Source organism: Lissotriton helveticus, chromosome 12 (assembly GCF_964261635.1).
Source record: "Lissotriton helveticus chromosome 12, aLisHel1.1, whole genome shotgun sequence".
Classification (NCBI taxonomy): domain Eukaryota; kingdom Metazoa; phylum Chordata; class Amphibia; order Caudata; family Salamandridae; genus Lissotriton; species Lissotriton helveticus.
The window spans coordinates 304361270-304379980 of NC_136073.1; the positions used below are offsets into that span (position 1 = coordinate 304361270).

Consider the following 18711-nt stretch of genomic DNA (forward strand, 5'->3'; position numbering starts at 1 on the left):
ATGAATGGTAAATGGGTATGCGTGGATAAGGTCGCCACTACTCTGACCCACCTCCCCCGCCCTAAGCTACAATACCCCTACCTGCCCCCCACCCTGGGCCCCTAACCTTCTCACTTGACCCCCTCCCACCTCCACATTGTCCCTAAAACTATCCCAACACCTTCCACTGCCCCTAGGCCTAAAACCCTAACCCCTGATTTAAATAACTAGCCCGACCCTCTGAGCCCTAAAAACTACTTTGCCCCCTGCCAAGCCCTAAAAACGACCCTGAATACCAATTCCTCTCCCCTTCCCAGGGACATAAAACCCTGCCCCTTTACATACACTACCCCGAAACCCAAAATCCCCTGCGCTCCCTAAAACTACCCCAATCCTTCCACTGCCCTTACACCTCACACCCTAAACCCTAATTTAAACAAGCATTTACAATGCAACGGTTTCGCCTTTGCAAAAGTTAGAGCTATGAAAAAGGAAGGATAGAAGAGGGAAGAGTCTAGAAATGGTTATTTGGGAGATCATAGAAGTAAAATGAGGTTTGGGACAAGTCAGAGGGTGGAGGTAGAGCATACTACATGGTCACAATATCACAACTGCCCTCTTTTCAGTATTTGGGCCCCATTCTGTCCTGTTCCTGCTGCAAAAAAATGTGGAAAGTACAATAGACATGAATCTCCCAATGGGCTGCTTGTAATTTCTTTTGAACATATTTTCAGCTTTTTAATGCGTCAGGTCCAAAGCCAGTTTTGTTCTTTAAAATGTGTAGTTACATGTAGAAAGATCCATGTACTGATCTCAGCAACTCACTAGTTAACAACAAATATTTCCTTCCCTTATCTGTTAATGACTGACACATTTCATGCGACGAAAGTTCCGGAGAATTTGAGAAGTTATTTATTCCTTTAATTCCGTTTGGAGTTTTGCTTGGGAAGATGATTGGGTCAAGCTTACTAAACAATGCATGCGCGGTCTGTTGCGAGGATATTGTGCATTACCATGAACATAGAAGGGCTTAGAGCCCGCCCATTTCTCACTATTGACTGGCTTTCCCTCGTCACTCTGATTTGCTTGCTTCTTATTCATGTCCCAACTTCATAACCCTATGTTTATCCCTCCCATGGAGCTTTGCCTCTTTACCATGTGAACTTGCCTGGTGTCTGTGCTTGATGCAAGGAAACTACTTTTTTCTTTTTGTTTAAGTACTCACAGAGAGTACAGGTGTTTTTGGGCCATCTCCTTAGTACATTTATCCCCCTGTGCTGCTGCCTGTTCCTTGGGCTCCACACCCTCCTTGTTGCGCTTCCCCATGTGCTTCTCTGTGCTGCATCCTTCACGCAATCCCTCATGTTGCTTTCATGTATCCCTGCGCTCCCCTGTGTTGTTGCTGCATCTCCTCCAATCACTTTGTGGCTTCCGTGTCCTCCAGCCTTCCATGTGTTACTTCCGTATCCCTCAACCTTTCTGTGTTGCTTCTGCGTCCTACTCTCCCATCACCTGCTTTAATAAATTTTAAAAAAAAACACTTTTACAGATTTTGTTTTGTTTTTAGTTACTGATACGACTCGAAATTAAAAATAATTAAAAAGTAGCTGCATCATTTTGTTGGTGTACGCATGCATAGTGTGTGTGCCCACAAAATGACTTCAGCCTCATAAAAGTTGTTGTTGTTTTAATTTATCCATGTGGTACAGCATCGGGATACTGTGCATCGTGGTTAAAAACCATTGTACAGGCCAATAGGTCATCAAGATGCGACCTATTTGCTCTGCAAATGCTTGTTTTTATCACTGCTGCATTCAGCACGTGTAACTGTGATGTCACAAGTCAACTCTAAAAATGGGGTAGCTGTGTCGGAAAAAATCACACCTTCCTCAATATTTATATATATAAAATAAATCCCTGTCTCGCTGTCATCGCCCACATTGCCCTCAAGAGTGTCTCTCACTCAAAGGACACAACTTTCCTGGCACCCTCCCTCCATCTTCCACTAACCTATGGTGCTTTCCTGCATGCCACCCATGAATAAAGAACCTAGGGGCAGATCTGCCTCGTTCTGTCCTTCGGCATTGGAATCCCCACCAAAACAAACCCACTGAGCCATCACTCACAAGCTCCTTATTCTGTCCACTCAAGTGTCTGTGGTTTAAAATTAGTTCCAAAATGGGCGTTAATCCTAATTTTAGACAAAATCTCCCATTTTTGCCTTCAACAATATATCTGGCGATATATCCATTTGAAAAAAAGTGGGTTGCATGATGTCCATAAAATTGCCTAGAATTCAAAATGGTAAATGAATACAACTTTCCATGTTATTCCCCATTGTAGACATGAAAATTCACAGCGTCCAGGCAGAGGCGCAGAAACACCGCCTTCTATTTGTAATATTGCATGCACTGTTACCTGCCGTGTTATCAGACCAGTGGTAACTGTGCCCGCTAATGCTCTCCATGGCCTGCTATGAGGGCTGCTTGGGGCAGCAGCCTGCCCTGCTAGTGCCAGAAGAATGCTGGGTAAGGAGCGTATGACCCATACTATTGTGACACAGCGCCTCCTCCCCGATGGGACCTTCTATGAGCAATCAAGCTTTTAGCAAAGGGGGTACGTTTTCGCAGCATGGGGCAGTTGTAAAATCTGATTTTTTTTGCTTTTGCTGGGAATGAATATATTGGCATTTGTGAGCTGCCTTCCCCAGCCACGGCGCGTGTTTGCGCAGCTGAGCCACCGTGCCCAGCTGTTACAATCTCTCGAGTGACGCTGTCACAGGGCAGCAGCGTGTGTGGTTATTTCAGGCAGACAAGCGGGGTTTATGAAGTTCTAATGTGATTTCAAGCTGTGAAAAGCAATTAATAAACAGATGCAAGGAAAACATAATATTTGCTCTGGGAAAAATTGCTGATTACTGTTTGAGGAGAACGAATTTTATGTTTTGCTGCGCCGGTGGGAATGCCTCGCCATCTAACTGGAGGGCACACAGCGCTCAAAAAAGGATTTCTTCCCCCACACTGAGATTGGGGCATATTTGCAAACAATCATTTTTGAGGATTAAAGGTGGGATGTTGGCATCCTGCAGAGACCGGCACCTCGCCGCTTCCAGATCTGATGCAGAAAGGAAAGCGATGCGCAGGAGCAGACAGGGAAGGGCGCCGAGGACAGGTGTTAAACAGTACTTTTAAAAACACTGTCCGAGTAACTTGCTTGTGTTTTCTTTACATTTACAGAGTGCCTCGCCCTGAACGTTAATAAGTGTCTTGCGCGGGAAATGAATGCCTTACATATGATGCTACAAAGCTCCGAGAAGCCCAGATGCTCTAATTCCAGCGCTACTGCTATAGCAGAGGCACTTTTCCCTGCACGACGCACACTGGCCAGCAGAGGGCAGTGTGGGTGGACCGGATATTATCAAGCAATGTAATGGCAAGTAGCTGCCAAGGATGTTACCCACAGGGAGGGCCAGACGTGTCCTATGTGCACCGCATGCTTTTTTGTACTAATACATGGCAAAACATACTCATTCAAAGGCAGCAGGAATCCCCACACGCAGAGTAGGACTGACTATTCGTCCCAATGGGCATTTCCGGGGGGCTGCAACTCTTGCTGCTCAGTTGTTGAACGAATCGGGGTGGCTGCGTTCTAAGATGTGAGGCACCGGGCGGGCGGCACACAGGAGGGAGAGAGAGGGGCAGAGAGAAAAAGAGAGAGAGAGAGTGTCTGAGACAGGAAGAGAGACAGAGAGAGAGAGAATTAAAAGAGAAAGCGAGAGAGATACGAAGCGGGGCTGCTTTGAACAGTCTCTCCAGGACCAGGACTGATTTTGGGCCCCCAGTCCGACCCCTGGGCAGCAAGCGCCTCCCGGCACAATTGCTAATGAGTGTAAAAGAGGTAGTGAGTGACAGTGCCCTACGGGTAGGAAAGCGAGGGCCCCTCCCTCGCTGGAGGCCCGCGCCCGCTCCCTCCCTCCCTCTTTTAATCCCTGGAAAGCTTGTTTGCAGACATTACCAGATTCAATAAACAGGTCGAATCCTTAATGAGAAGAGTCAAGGCGCTGTTTGCAGGGCAGCCCGACCCTGCTCGAGATGCGCGAGGCCCAGGGCATGCGCCAGCTTTCACTGTTTGCAGCCAGTGCGCCTTATTAGCCCGTTCCATCAATGACAGCCCCTTCGCACTGTCGTGACACGGAGCCAAAGTCAATAGCAAGCTGAGCGCAGGCCCAGAGCGCCTCGTCATGCAGAGGGCGCTCGTGCTTACAGGAGCTCTTAATGGGAAAGGACGGTACCAGCGCCAACCTGCAATAAGCGGTAGAAGGTCTATCCCAAAATAATAACAAGTCAGGTCCCGGGCCGCGCTGTGATTGGCTGACGTCACGGGGGTGTCCCGGGCCGGCAGCCAATCACAGCGCGGCCCGGGAATGACGTCACGGGGGTGTCCCGGGCCGGCAGCCAATCGCAGCGCGGCCCGGGACAAAGGGGCGGGGCTTAAAAAAAGCACCAGAAACGCCCCCGAATCGCGTTTTCGAGAGAAAGCGCGATTGACAGCCTCTGCCTCCCAATGGCTAGCCTCCATTTATGGAGCTAGCCAATGAGAGGCAGAGGCGGTCCGAACCTCACTACTAAAAACAAAAGATTTCGATTGGGAGGGGCTTCGCCCCTCGCCAAAGTCGAAACCTAAAAACGACCCAGACCCCCACTAACAATGAAACTACCCCGACCTCCCACCAGCCCTGAAAACTACTCTGACCCTCCCACCAGCCCTGAAAACTACCCTGACCCCCACCAGCCCTTAAAACTACCCTGACCCCCTACCAGCCCTTAAAACCACCCTGACCCCCCAAGCCCTGAAAACTGTCCTGAACCCCGTCCTGAAAACTAACCCATCCCCCCAACCCTGAAAATTACCCCCCAAGCCATCCAAACCTGGCCCTGGCCCCGGCCCCAGCCCCAGCCCCACTTGTCTCACTGCATCCTCTGGCTGTCTTCCTGGCATCGTCCTGCTTCGGCCGAGCAGCAGCCAGCAGCTAGACCATGCACTGCCTTAACCGCATACGCAGGCAAGAGTGGCATCGCTTGCGTAGTCAGAACACATGTGGCTGAGGCCAGGGTGTTTCAACTGTTTCCCATTTCCAGGTTTATTTTTCAAACTCACACAACAAACCTTCGCACACTGAGACCCCCGTTCATAGAGTGAACTCTCTCCTAGCACAACAAACAGAGCAGATTTGGCTGGACATTTCTGATCACCCCAGACTCGTTGACATTTTGAGATGTGTCTACTGGAATAGCAGATGTGGCACACTGAATATCATGTTATTAACAGCAAATAATGTTGATGGACTCTTAACTTACAAAACAACAGTGATGGGCATTATACATTGACACAGTATTTAAAACTGGTGTTATTTCTCTTAGCTTAAGAATTTGTATTTAGTAACTCAAATGTCTCCTCTGGCATGTTTCATGTTTGGAGACCTATTACTCCTAGGTACGCTTAGCAGATCCTTAGGAGTTGGCCTATTGAATTAGTTCCCCTTCACAACCATTTGCAATTCTAATGACGTTTTAGTAAATACATGTTTACAAATGTGCTGTCAAATCTATTGTTTCACCAGTTTTATTTGAAAAAAAAAAACATTTTAAGGGGTAAGTACCCCCTACCCTTTAGAGAAATCTGGGAACGTGTCAGTTTCACACACTATGCTTGCTAGCATGGTCCATTGTGGGTCTTGGGGAAGGTAACGATATTTGAGGTCAGAATGTATTTTGTTCCAAGTCATGCACTGCCAAGGCAAGCATTTATCTACTCGGATGTAAAGCTCTATCAAAAAGATGCCAAAACCAACCAAATCTTTTACTAAGGTAAAATGTGGCATTGTGACCATACAAATCATTTGACATACTACGAGTCTAATATCATTCCTTTTAAATATACTCCCCAGATTCTCATTTGTGGTTTTAGGAATACAACTGTGTCCAAACCAATAGCTTGTATACACCCCCAGTTACATTAGAAGACAATCTGTTAAAAGCCTGTTTTAATAGAAAGAATTCAAGTCTAACTGAGTCAGTTTTTACTGTAAGGTAATTGCATGAAACACAAATGACTTCAAGAATTTCTTGGGTTGATGCCACACATCCTTCATTCGTTTGTTTGCCTTTGCCAGCCCCCCAAAGCAATTACCTGTTTTTCTACTTCTTTGGGTAAATGTATACCTGTTGCGTGTCAGATTTTATGAGACTGGTGCTACCTGCTCGTTCCTCCTCTTGCAAGTACCCCCCAATTGACCTGTTGGTCTTGGCACCCATTATTATCATTCAGGGGTTATCGATGAACAGGGACTCTGTTAGCTTGAACACTGTGTTGTTGATCTATGGTCTGGCTTCGCTGCTTGCTATCCAAATGGCTGTGGGTTGTTCTATGACCGGCGGCTTCACCTCCCTGATGCAGATTGCTGGAATGATGGAGAGTCCGCAATGGATCTGTTGGCCAAAGTCTTGGTGGACGTAGGTTTAGCCTGAGGTTTCGGCCTTCCTCCGCTAGAACCTAGATTCTGAATGGATTTGGGTGCCCTACATTTATCATTCCTTCAGCTGGGCTATGACATCAGATGGAGCTATGGTTAGTTAACAGTCCTAACCTCTTTAGAGACATTGTGCATGGCTGAATTCATTAATTCAATTAAATATTTCATACAGCAGGCCATGAAAAGTAGGAGAACAGAATTTAAACCAATATAAAGTTCAGTATGATATAGTGATCTTGTGGAATGAGAAGGTATCATTGGCTCATTAAGAACACGAATGAAACATTGGCAAATCTAATAGATGGGACCCAATTTATTTACCCTAGAATATAATAAAATAGACTAAAGATAGAACCCTGGTTTTATATGAACACACTCTCACTGTATTAATTCTTAGCTGCTCTCCATCTACAAATCGTGTTGGTCGTTTGTGTGATCGCTGAGCAAATGTATTCTACGATATCGCACTATGTCAGATTAAATGATGGATTAACTAAAGTAAAGTTATCATATTTTGTATGGTTTGGTGCATGCTAATTTCAAATGTCATGTCTTCCAGTGTATATACACTGTTTAAAGTAACTGAAAGAATTATTGAAGCCATTAAGAAGGTACTCAGAGAATTAGAATTGTTCTCTAACCACAGATTGATGTAAACAAATTTTGTAAGTGATTTACGAATGGAACAAGTGTTGCAGTTCTTTTATGCTTGCTAGATTTCATTTGCATTTGCCATACTTTGAGACAACATCATTAATTTTTTATTAACAGTTTATAGACAAGGTGATTAAAGGAAAACCTATTGATCAACTGTCAGATGTTCGAAAGTAACACAGTTCTGACTTTGCTATATACAGGCTCTGATGTTAATCGCGACCTGGACACGTAATCGAAGTTTATGATCAAATACGCGTTCTGATTTTGTATGTTTGCCTGTGTATTTTGCAGCTGTTGTCCCCACTGTCCAAGGGTTTATTTCACAAAGCCATTTCTGAGAGTGGAGCAGCCCTAATGCCTGGTGTTTTTTGTACCGATCAAGAAATGATAGCGGCCACAAAAAGGGTAAGTTATGGTATATGTCCTGCTGCCATATTTATGGAGCCCCTTGAATCTTCAAATGCATAAAAGATAATGAATATGACTTGTCTTTTTATGTTTAAAAAGCTTTTTTGAAAAAAAGAGAATTACAAAAGGAAGCCACACAAATTATCATAAAATAAGTAACAACAGATATGAAATGCAAAATTAAACAGAGTAAAACGCTGTATACAATTTTACAGTTTAGAGGGAGGGAAGAGATAAGGAGTATAATATAATTCAGAAACTGAAGATCGAGTAATATTGCATACTAATAACAAATGAAGAAGAGATTAACATATCAAAAAGCAGTATAATAATGAAAGAATATAATCTAGAGTAAAAAGGTAGAGAAACAACAATTTACGAAGGTTGAACATTTTCAGAACTTTTAGAAGAAACATCTTTTTTTGCAACCTTGTTCAAATAGGTAATTAGTGGTAACCAATATAATTATCTACTAACAGTTGTTTGATAGGAGGAGGCAAAAGCAATAATCAGTCGATTATAGTAACATCCATTATTAAACCATGACTTGACTGAGAGTTTAGCTGAACATTTCCAGTAAGAAGTAATTTGTTGAAAAGCTAAAGCTAACATAAGATCAAATAGGCCTTTCTTATGTGAGGGTAAGTGTAAAGAATCTGATAAACTACCTACAAAAATTATATTATTAGCCAGGGGTATGTGTATGGTAAAGATTTTGGATATGAGAGACCATACATCGAACCAAAAGGAGGCAACATTTGGACTGGAAAATAAAAGGTGTAACAAATCAGCTGAAGGGGATTTACAGGACCAGCAAGAATCGTCTTTATTGTGTGAAAACTTGGCTATTGATAGGGGAGTGAAATACAATCTATGATATAAAAAGAACATAGATGGAGTAGTATAAGCAGATCTAGAAACTGTTAATGATCTTGCCCAATTTTTTTTCCAGAATTCAATGTTCCATACACAACCCAAATCCGCTTCCCAAGCAAGCTCTAGTTTTGTTTAGAGCGAACAGGATCTGGAGTGGAAAGGGATTTACATTTTATATATCAAGGAGGCCTTTGGAAATAGTAGCAAAACTCTTAAAAGAGGATCAACTGTAGGAGGGGGAGCATCAGAGGGGAGAGAGTGGAGAGAGTAAAAGACATCTAGAATTATTTCCATACGGTTGAGATTTTTGCCAGAAAAAATTTGGACAATCAAGCATTTGTTAAGCATGACTACTCACCCATAAGGGTCCCAAGGCGCTGGGGGTGGGGTGGGTGAAGGTTCCAGTCCATCAAGGAGGAGGTCTGTTGAAGAGCCAGGTTTTGAGGTTTCAAGCGAAGATGGGAAGCGGTGTTTTCTATCTGAGGTGGAGGGGAAGGGCGTTCCAGGTTTGGCCACGAGGAAGGAGAAGGAGCGGTCTCCCGATCTAGTTTTTCTGGTGCAGGGAATCACGGCGTAGGAGAGCTGGGCTGATCATAGGGTCCTATGGTGTGTGTGGAACTGGAGTCAACTGTTCAGGTATGCTGGTCCGCTGTCGTGGAGGGTCTTGTGTGCATGGGTGGGCATCTTGAAGGTGACTCATCTCGATGGGGAGCCAGTGGAGTGCGCACAGGTGCTGGGAGATGTGGCAGTGTCTAGGCAGGTTGAGGAACAGTCTTGCAGTCGCAGTCTGGATGTTCTGTAGCTTGTGGGTGAGGTTTTTGTTTATTCCGGCATAGAATGCGTTGCCATAGTCGAGTCTGCTGATAACCAGGGCATGAGTGACGGTCTTTCTGTGTTCAAGGGGGATCCATTTGAAGGTCTTACGTAGGAGGCGGAGGGTGTGGAATCAGGAGGACGAGACGAAGTTGATCTGGCGGTCTATTTTGATGATTCCCAGGTTGCGTGCGTGGTCCGTGGGGGTGGGCGGGCTTCCGAGGGCGGGGGCCACCAGTTGTCGTTGGATAGGGAGAGGATGAGTTGGGTGTCATCCGCATATGACACTATGTTGAAACTGTAGGTTCTGACGATGGGGGCGAACGGAGCCATGTAGATGTTGAAGAGCGTAGGGCTGAGGGAGGACCCCTGGGGAATTCAGCAGGTGGTTGGTGTAGGGTCTGAGAGGAAAGGGGGAGTCTGACCTGCTGCGTTCTGCCAGAGAGGAAGGAGCGGATCCAGTCAAGGGCCTTGTCCTGTATCCCTGCATCATGGAGTCTGGATATTAGGGTGCGGTGAGAGACTGTGTTGAACGCCGCTGAGAGGTTGAGGAGGATGAGGGCTACTGTTTCTCCTTTGTCTAGTAGGGTGCGGATGTTGTCTGTTGCGGCGAGGAGGGCGGTTTCCGTACTGTGTTTTTTTCTGAAGCTGGATTGGGACTTGAAACTGAGGAAAAGAAAAAAGGATCATACCGTCAAACATATCACAGACCCAAATGACACCTCAAACTCTCCAAGACTTCCTATATCAAGGTCTATTTTTAATAGTAATAAGATGATTATATAAAAGAGAAGATTGGAGGAAGGATTCTCAAGTTGAAATGAGTGGTTGACAATTAGGTCTTAATAAGGAACACGTGTGAAGAAATAGCAGAAGAGACGTGATATTTGTCTTCGTAGTAAAGGAGAGAATCTTCTTAATAGAAAAAGGAGCAAGAAGAGATTGTTCTATTTTAACCCATAATGGTGTGTAAGGTCTGCGAGAAGGCATCTGGATACTTGCTTCAGGGAAAAAGCCTTATTTAAAGCTGAAAGTCAGGAAATGTTATTCTCTCATTGGCTTTGGGTTTTTTGAGAAGCTTCAAACAAATCCTAGGTATTTTACCGAGCCATAGGAATTTAGAGAGGAGGTAATCAAATCTTTTAAAATATATAAAAGGGATACGGATAGGTATCATAGAAAGAATATAAAGTCAAATAGGTGGGATCATAATCTTTGTAGAATAAAGGCAACCCCACCAAGAAAGAAAAAGAGGATTCCAATAGGTAAAAAGTTAAAAAATACGGTCAAGGGCTTCCTTCATGTTGAGTTTAACTGACTTTAAAATGGAAGTATTAAACCAAATGCCTAGGTATTTAATTTTAGAGTTATTCCAATGAAAACTAATCAAATCAAAATGGTGTTTAAGACAGAATTTGGTAATGGGCAAAGTATCTGTTTTATCAGGATTTATTTTATAGCCAGAAGGCTAAGAAAAATCAGAAAATTCTTGCAATAGAGAGGGAATAGAAGATTCAGGATTAGAAATGAAAAGCAAAATATCATCTGCATAGGCAGACAATTTTAAATGTGACTCTCCATAAATAAAAGCAGAGATAGAAGAATTCTGATGAATATGAGATAAAAAAGGTTCAAGAGATAAAACAAATAAGAGAGGAGAAAGAGGACAACCCTAACAAACTCCCTGTTGTAAAGGACAAAATTGAGAAATAAGACCATTAACTAAAACAGAGGCAGTGGGGATGAATAAAGCAGAGAAATAAGAGAAATACCTTTGGGGCCAAAACCATGTCAGTTTAGGGTTTTGAATAAGAAAGACCAATCGACTCTGTCAAAAGCCTTCCCCGCCTCAAGAGATACTGCAGCCAGGGAATAAGAAAGAGTGGAGTCTTTATTCAGGACATTGAAAAACTTTCGAGAATTATCAGAAGGTAATTGCGATTCTCCTATTTACATGACCAGAGAATCTGGATTTCATTAAAGACACGGAGGCTAACATTATGCATACAACTTTTAATGCAGTCCAAGCATAGCCGCATATGTCACAAAGCAAAAGTTCCAACTTAGAATACATATGAATCAACAATAGCATGAATCACTAGGCAATCAGCCTCTTTTAAATGTGGTGACAATGAAAAAGGAAAAGTCCAAACAAATCCAATGAAACATCAAACTTGAAGAAGGATGACGGAAGAAAACACCATCCACGATTGATCCACAGGTGTGAAATCAAGAAGACAAGTTATCTGCAAGGCAAAGAAAGGTTGTTAATAAATCCCAATAAAAGTATTAAGGACAAGAATAATAAACTATCATCTAAATAACAATTCCTGACAAAGGAAAGGATGTAAGTAATCCTGCAAAGGAAAATAATGTTTGTTTGTAAGTAAAAAATTCAAATAAGCATATCATAACATATATTATATATATAGGGGACCCACCTGTAAGCTGTTGGGGGTTGTTGCTGGACCCGCGTTCTCCGTGCTGACCTGCTGCTGGGTTGTGCTCCTTGCCGCTGCTCCTCGCCGCACCCGCTCCGCGGGTGCCGCTTCGCGGCTTGCCTTAAGGAGTGGTGAAGGCTGCGCGCTGTGTCTGGGAGGCGCCAGGAAGGACAAACTCGCCGGCGCTAAGCAGGGACTCAGAAGACCAGGAGTCCCTGCTTCCCCAGGCCTGTGAGCGGACGCGCCCACCTTCAGACACGCCCCGCCTGACCAGGAGTAAAAGGCGTGTGTGTGCTCTACTTGTTGGGACCCACCTGTAAGCTGTTGGGGGTTGTTGCTGGACCCGCGTTCTCCGTGCTGACCTGCTGCTGGGTTGCGCTCCTTGCCGCTGCTCCTCGCCGCACCCGCTCCGCGGGTGCCGCTTCGCGGCTTGCCTTAAGGAGTGGTGAAGGCTGCGCGCTGTGTCTGGGAGGCGCCAGGAAGGACAAACTCGCCGGCGCTAAGCAGGGACTCAGAAGACCAGGAGTCCCTGCTTCCCCAGGCCTGTGAGCGGACGCGCCCACCTTCAGACACGCCCCGCCTGACCAGGAGTAAAAGGCGTGTGTGTGCTCTGCTTGTTGGGACCCACCTGTAAGCTGTTGGGGGTTGTTGCTGGACCCGCGTTCTCCGTGCTGACCTGCTGCTGGGTTGTGCTCCTTGCCGCTGCTCCTCGCCGCACCCGCTCCGCGGGTGCCGCTTCGCGGCTTGCCTTAAGGAGTGGTGAAGGCTGCGCGCTGTGTCTGGGAGGCGCCAGGAAGGACAAACTCGCCGGCGCTAAGCAGGGACTCAGAAGACCAGGAGTCCCTGCTTCCCCAGGCCTGTGAGCGGACGCGCCCACCTTCAGACACGCCCCGCCTGACCAGGAGTAAAAGGCGTGTGTGTGCTCTACTTGTTGGGACTCACCTGTAAGCTGTTGGGGGTTGTTGCTGGACCCGCGTTCTCCGTGCTGACCTGCTGCTGGGTTGTGCTCCTTGCCGCTGCTCCTCGCCGCACCCGCTCCGCGGGTGCTGCTTCGCGGCTTGCCTTAAGGAGTGGTGAAGGCTGCGCGCTGTGTCTGGGAGGCGCCAGGAAGGACAAACTCGCCGGCGCTAAGCAGGGACTCAGAAGACCAGGAGTCCCTGCTTCCCCAGGCCTGTGAGCGGACGCGCCGACCTTCAGACACGCCCTCGCCTGCAACGCCCACTACTTAGCTACAGCCTGACGCTCAGCGGGACGCGAGCGGGACGCCGAGCGAAGCCCGAGCAAAGGGCGGGCCGTCTGTGGCAGGAGGAGGCAGGGCTGGGCCACCCATCTTACATCTGCTGCAACAGACCCTAGTTTGTGGTGCTACACTGTGGGTCCGGAACTCAGCATGTCAACCCGTTCCGGTAAGGCCTTGAGGGGTGGCAGTGAAAGTGCCCCAGGGGCCGCCATGTTCGGCTCTATGGACAAATTCCTCACCAGGGTGGCGGCTGTTATTGACAATGAGCTTGCCATATCAGAACGGCGCCTTTCTCTTGACTTTCCCCCTTCCAAAAGTCCATCTTCGTCACTAGCGATGCCCTCATCAATCTCCATTTCCCCTGCACCCTTGCTTGGGGCTTTACCTGGGGCTTCTCACATTGCACCACTAGAGGATGGAACAGACGGGGTAGAAAGTTTGCTGATTGATCCTCACCTCGCAAGCCCTTGTACTGTGGTTGTAGAGTCCCGCCCCGACCCCCCCACAGCCGGTTCTTCCGGCATTCAGTCCCAATACTGCTCTGACGTTCCCACATTCGATCCTCAACTTCCGCCCAAGACTCGATCTATCCATGGGCCTATGAAAAGGAAGGGGAAAAGGGCGACCACCATTCGTAAGGGCTGTCAGTCCACGCTTATTAAGCATGCTAGATACCAGCCCCAGAGGGGCCCCATACTCCCAGGCGCTGGTGGACCTGTTCCACCCGGGAACTCTATCGCTTCGCCAATCGTAGCCGACACAGTGCTACCCCCCTTGTTGGTCCCATCAGTACCTGACCAAGCCAATGAGGGTCTCTTTCTGGAGTCGATCGAGAAACTGGTCAGGTCTCTTTTGGTACCACTTACCGACCGAGTTAAAAGTTTGGGAGATAGGCTTGATCGCTTTGAACAGGTTACCAGGGACAATTTCTTTTCCCTGAAAACCCTGTTCAAACTACAGCCAAAGCCCAGCGAGGACAGGACAGACAGGAACACTGTGAAAGAGGCCTCAGTGAGACATTCTTCAGGAGAACAGTTGACACAGCCACCCAAGCGACCTGCGTCTGGGAACGCTTCCCCGGTTGTCTCCCATGATGGCCCGAGGAAGACAAGATCAAATGTCTCCACTCATGCTGCCCAAGTGCATGCTATCCCTCCCTCAGTTGTAACAACCCCTGTGCCCAATTTAGGCCAAAGGAAACACCTGAAGGGAGGGACGGGTCCAACTTCACAACCGGGGGCCGCTTTATACGCCAATACTGGCGGCACAGCGACAACCCTGAAGGCTATACCCATCGCCATTTCGTCTAAAAACCCTTCTCCAGTGGCTTCTACGCAGAAACCCACACGTAAGTGTCCCCCAGTTAACCTCCCCCCTGAGTGCCACCCGTTTGTTGTCGTTCTTACCAAAGTCCCCCCTATTAGGAATACCCAGCAGGAAAACCATCAGGCGCTTAAGAATAAGGTCATCCACTGGCTGAAAATCAACAGGCCCCTCCCTTTGGGTGTGGATGGCATAATTCTTGGCGTACGTAGGGTGGGATGGATTGGACATGGGAAAAAACCTTTTGAAGGGGATTGTGTGGTGGTTAACTTCCAAGACGCAAGAGTCGCCCATTTGATATGCTCCCAAGGGCGATCCACGACGGGAACGGGTGTCGATACTGTCGACTTAACATTCTTCTACCCACGGACTTTCCCGTCCAATCCTACTAGCCACCTTGGACAACCCCCCCACAATAGTAATTTTGGGGGCCAACTTCTCGTAGAAAACATCGCCCACGGTTACCCTTCCCCGGGAGTCTCCTCACAGCAGATATACCCAGCCCAAGTGACACAGAATTGGGGTCCCTGGGGTTGCTGACTCTGTGACGCTCCCGGGGGGGCCCTTGTGGTTCTTAGTCCTGCTGCCGAGCCTACACCCCCCCTTAAAATTCGTAGCCCCTCGACTACACCACAAAGCCAGGCTTCTGTTGAGCTTGCACAAGAGCAAGGGGAGACTGGGGCACCTTCTGACCTTTTGGTTAGCCTCCCTGGGGTGGGAGTTGTGGACAGGCCCGACACTATCGAGGTCCGTAGCATTACGGCTGTGACGGACCCCTCGACTAGGGTTTTCAGCTGGAATGTGGCGGGTCTCGAGAGGAAGCTAGCGCTGCCGGACTGGAACGCGCTAGTGGAACAACACTCCATATGCCTGTTCCAGGAAACCTGGAGTGGGGTGCCACTGCATAAGGCAGGATATTCCACCCACTTTTTGCCGGCAGTTCGTAGTGCAGCGGGTAGGGGCCGCCCTTCGGGTGGCCTATTAATTTGGGTGGCTTCAGAACTCAACTGTAGGGTGGTGGAGCGGGATACCAAATGCCCGGATCTCCTCAACATACTGTTGAGAAATTCCCAGGGCCGAGTCATTCTAAACATCTTTAACATTTACGCCCGAGGCACAAAGGGGGGTAGAGAATCCTCAGTAATAGCCTGTCTAGAAGCCCAGCTTCGCTCGTCTCCTTATAGGTCTTGTACCTTGTTGGCGGGCGATTTCAATTGTACCTTTGAGCCCCTGGACCTTGAAATCCTAACTGACCAAGAGGAACACGACAGTAGGTGGGGGATTCCGTTCCTTGAACTCAGTCCCATCAAAAAATGGACAGAAGTGGCCCTCCAGATCAACTCAGTAGCTATGGAGTTTGGTCTGAGGGCTGCCAATGGCAGGACTAGGTCCGACAGAGTAGGGGCCCATACCTACAATAGGCCAGGGCATACGTCATGGATTGACTACTTTCTCCTTGACATACACCTGTGGAGCACAGTGGAGGATATGGTGATTATACCATCTGTTGAGAGTGATCACAATCTCCTCTCTCTCACCTTGTCCCACAGGTGGCTAACTAGCACTGCGAGCCGAACTTCTCGTAACCCCGCCCCGGAGTTGTCAGTAGTCGCCAACTGTGGACGGCGACTAAAGTGGGCGAAGTTGGCACTTTCAGAGGAGAAAACTTCTGCCATTAGGCAGCTTCTTGCCTCAGCCCTAGTCAATCTTGACTCCCAAGAGGATGGGTCGAGGGAGGTGGCCCCAAGGTTTTGTACTATAACCCAGGCTATTAGTGACCTCTTTGTAGTTCCAGCTAACACGAATAGAAGGAAACCAAGCTCACGAGCTGGACAGGGCTGGTACAATCAGAAGTGCAGGGAGGCTAAGTCACTTCTCATTGAAGCAGTCAAGTCCAAACTACCGGCCAGGACCAGGGAGGCCAGGAGATACTATGCACTCTGCCAAAAAAACGCTAGGATGGAGTGGGAGGATAAATTCTGGCAGGACCTCCTGGCTGCCAGTCGTGGGAAAGACGCCAAAGGTTTTTGGAACTTGGTGGGCAATAGGAACCGTCCCGATGACACTCTGAGGACCTGTACCATTAATGCCAAGACATGGTTCTCCCATTTCCAAAAACTGTATTCTGCCGCTGAAGGTCCACTAAACGACCCCTTTAACCTCCCGCCCTTTTCCGTAGTCCAAGACCTAGATTTTTTTTCTGTTTTGGATGTTACAGAGCAGATTAAAACCTTGGTACCATTAAAAGCAGCCGGTCCGGATGGCCTACCAGGCGATATCCTCCGAGCTCATCCGGAAGAATGGGGGGTTCTAATCTCTGCACTCCTCAACGCAATCGTTGTGGGAGGCCCCGTGCCAGATTCCTGGAGAGGCGCGGAGGTGGTCCCCATCTACAAAAAGGGCAGCCGGGACCTACCTGGGAATTATAGGCCCATAAGCCTAATAGACTCGAGCCAGAAATTGGCGGGGAAAGCCATTTTGGGTAGGATTTCTCAATGGGTGGACGACAACCACATCCTGTCCGATATGCAAGCTGGGTTCCGTTCAGGTACAGGAACTATCGAACAGGTCTTTAGGCTCCTATTACTATATTGGAAGGTGGTGGAACTGGGCAAAGGCAGTCTCTATTTGGCCTTTATTGACCTAAAGACTGCCTTTGACCTGGTCCCTAGGGAGGAACTCTGGAGGGTGCTTCATGGTCTAGGGATGCCCCTGTACATATTAAACCTCCTCATTAAACTGCACACCAACACCTATGCCCAGGTCAGATGGGGGTTGAACGGGGAAAAAACCGATAAGATCAGGGTCGAGAGGGGAGTAAGGCAGGGTTGTGTACTGGCCCCTACCCTATTCTCCCTCTACATTAATGGAGTGGTAGATCATCTACTCGGCGAACCAGCAGACGCTCCCACCCTGGGAGGCGTAAAAATTCCCACCCTGCTGTTCGCCGATGACACCCTCCTCATCTCTAAAACCCCCCAAGGTCTTCAGACACTTCTGAACCGCTTTCAGGACTTTTGCACCACCAAGGGTCTTGTCATCAACGTGGAAAAAACTAAGTACCTAGTTATGCACCCACCACGCAAACTTGGCCGCCCTCCCATTCTGAATTCCATACCCCTTGAAAGAGTGGCAGAATTTGACTACCTGGGAATTCGACTTAACGATGCGATGAGCTGGACAGCCCACATCAATAAAATGACAATGGCCCACAAAAGGGTGGGGGGGGCCCTCCTTAAGGAGTTCAACAATTCAACAAAACACTGTGTTGCCCCTCTACTAGACATATACAAAGCACGTGCGGTTCCTGCGTCACTCTATGGAGCCGAACTGTGGGGCCTGGGCAAAGTGGATTCATTGAGCAAGGCCGAAAACAAATTCATTAAAGACCTCCTTGCTATTCCATCGAGTAGCCCGACCATCCCAGTGCTCATGGACACTGGCTGCAAAGCTATAAGGGATCAGGCCCGTCTTCGACCCCTTTTGCTCTGGGCTCGTCTGTGGAGGGTTCCGGAGCTAAAATCTTATGCCAAGGGTCTAGCTGAGGTGATGCACTCCGACGGTTGGCATAGCATTAAATGGCTGAAGGACATTAAACATCTTTTAGGGGACCTAGGCCTGGATTCCTGCTGGCATAGCCACTCCGCTCCCCCGAAGGAGATCTTAAAAAAACTTTTTGGGGAGTGGGTTCGTGAGAAGTGTATCAGTAGCCAGCAGCACTGCAAAACCACCGCAGCTTTTCTGTTGTTAAAAGATGTCACCACCTACGAGCCGTACATGGATATAATAACAATTGCCATGGATCGGTCCTTGTACATCAAATTTCGGCTAGGAACCCTACCCTTGGCCGACTTCTGCTCCGGGTGGAATAAAACCCAGCCCTCATCACGCTTTTGTGCTCTTTGCCCCGATAAACCAGAGACGGTGCCACACTTTCTTTTGGAATGCCCGGACTATGGTCGCCCCAGATCACGTTGGCTTGGTCCTATCTGCAGAGAACTGGGTACCCGCCAGTATTCCGTTGCCCTCCGGATTCTTTTAACTAACACAGCCCCCCCATTGTTTGTGCTGTTGCTAAGTTTTTAAAATGGGCTTGGTTGATTAGATATAGAAGACTGTCCATATCAATTTAATCCTCTTTTTAATTTTTTTTAATTAATTTATATTGATCTAATGTGTTTTATTCTCTTATCGAATGCACAGTCTTACTTTTTTTTCGACATGCTGTTTTTATCTTTTGTACTGCTTTTATGATATATGCATATCGAAATAAAGCTATCAATCAATCAATCATATATATTATATCATTTAATCAACCACCCAGGGAAGGGTGGGAGGGATAATGTTAGCCTCCGTGTCTTTAATGAAATCCAGATTCTCTGGTCATGTAAATAGGAGAATCGCAATTTCATTACAAGACCGGAGGCTACCATTATGCATGT

At 47.4% G+C, this 18711-nt stretch overlaps 1 protein-coding gene across 1 annotated transcript in view; it reads left to right on the forward strand.

The window, feature by feature from the left end:
* Positions 1–18711, forward strand: part of LOC144799451 (fatty acyl-CoA hydrolase precursor, medium chain-like) — a 211976-nt gene that overhangs the window by 92658 nt on the left and 100607 nt on the right. Inside the window, exon 7 of the mRNA XM_078670767.1 lies at positions 7460–7573. Within this exon, the coding sequence (XP_078526893.1) occupies positions 7460–7573 (114 nt within the window). The remainder of the gene's footprint in view (positions 1–7459; positions 7574–18711) is intronic.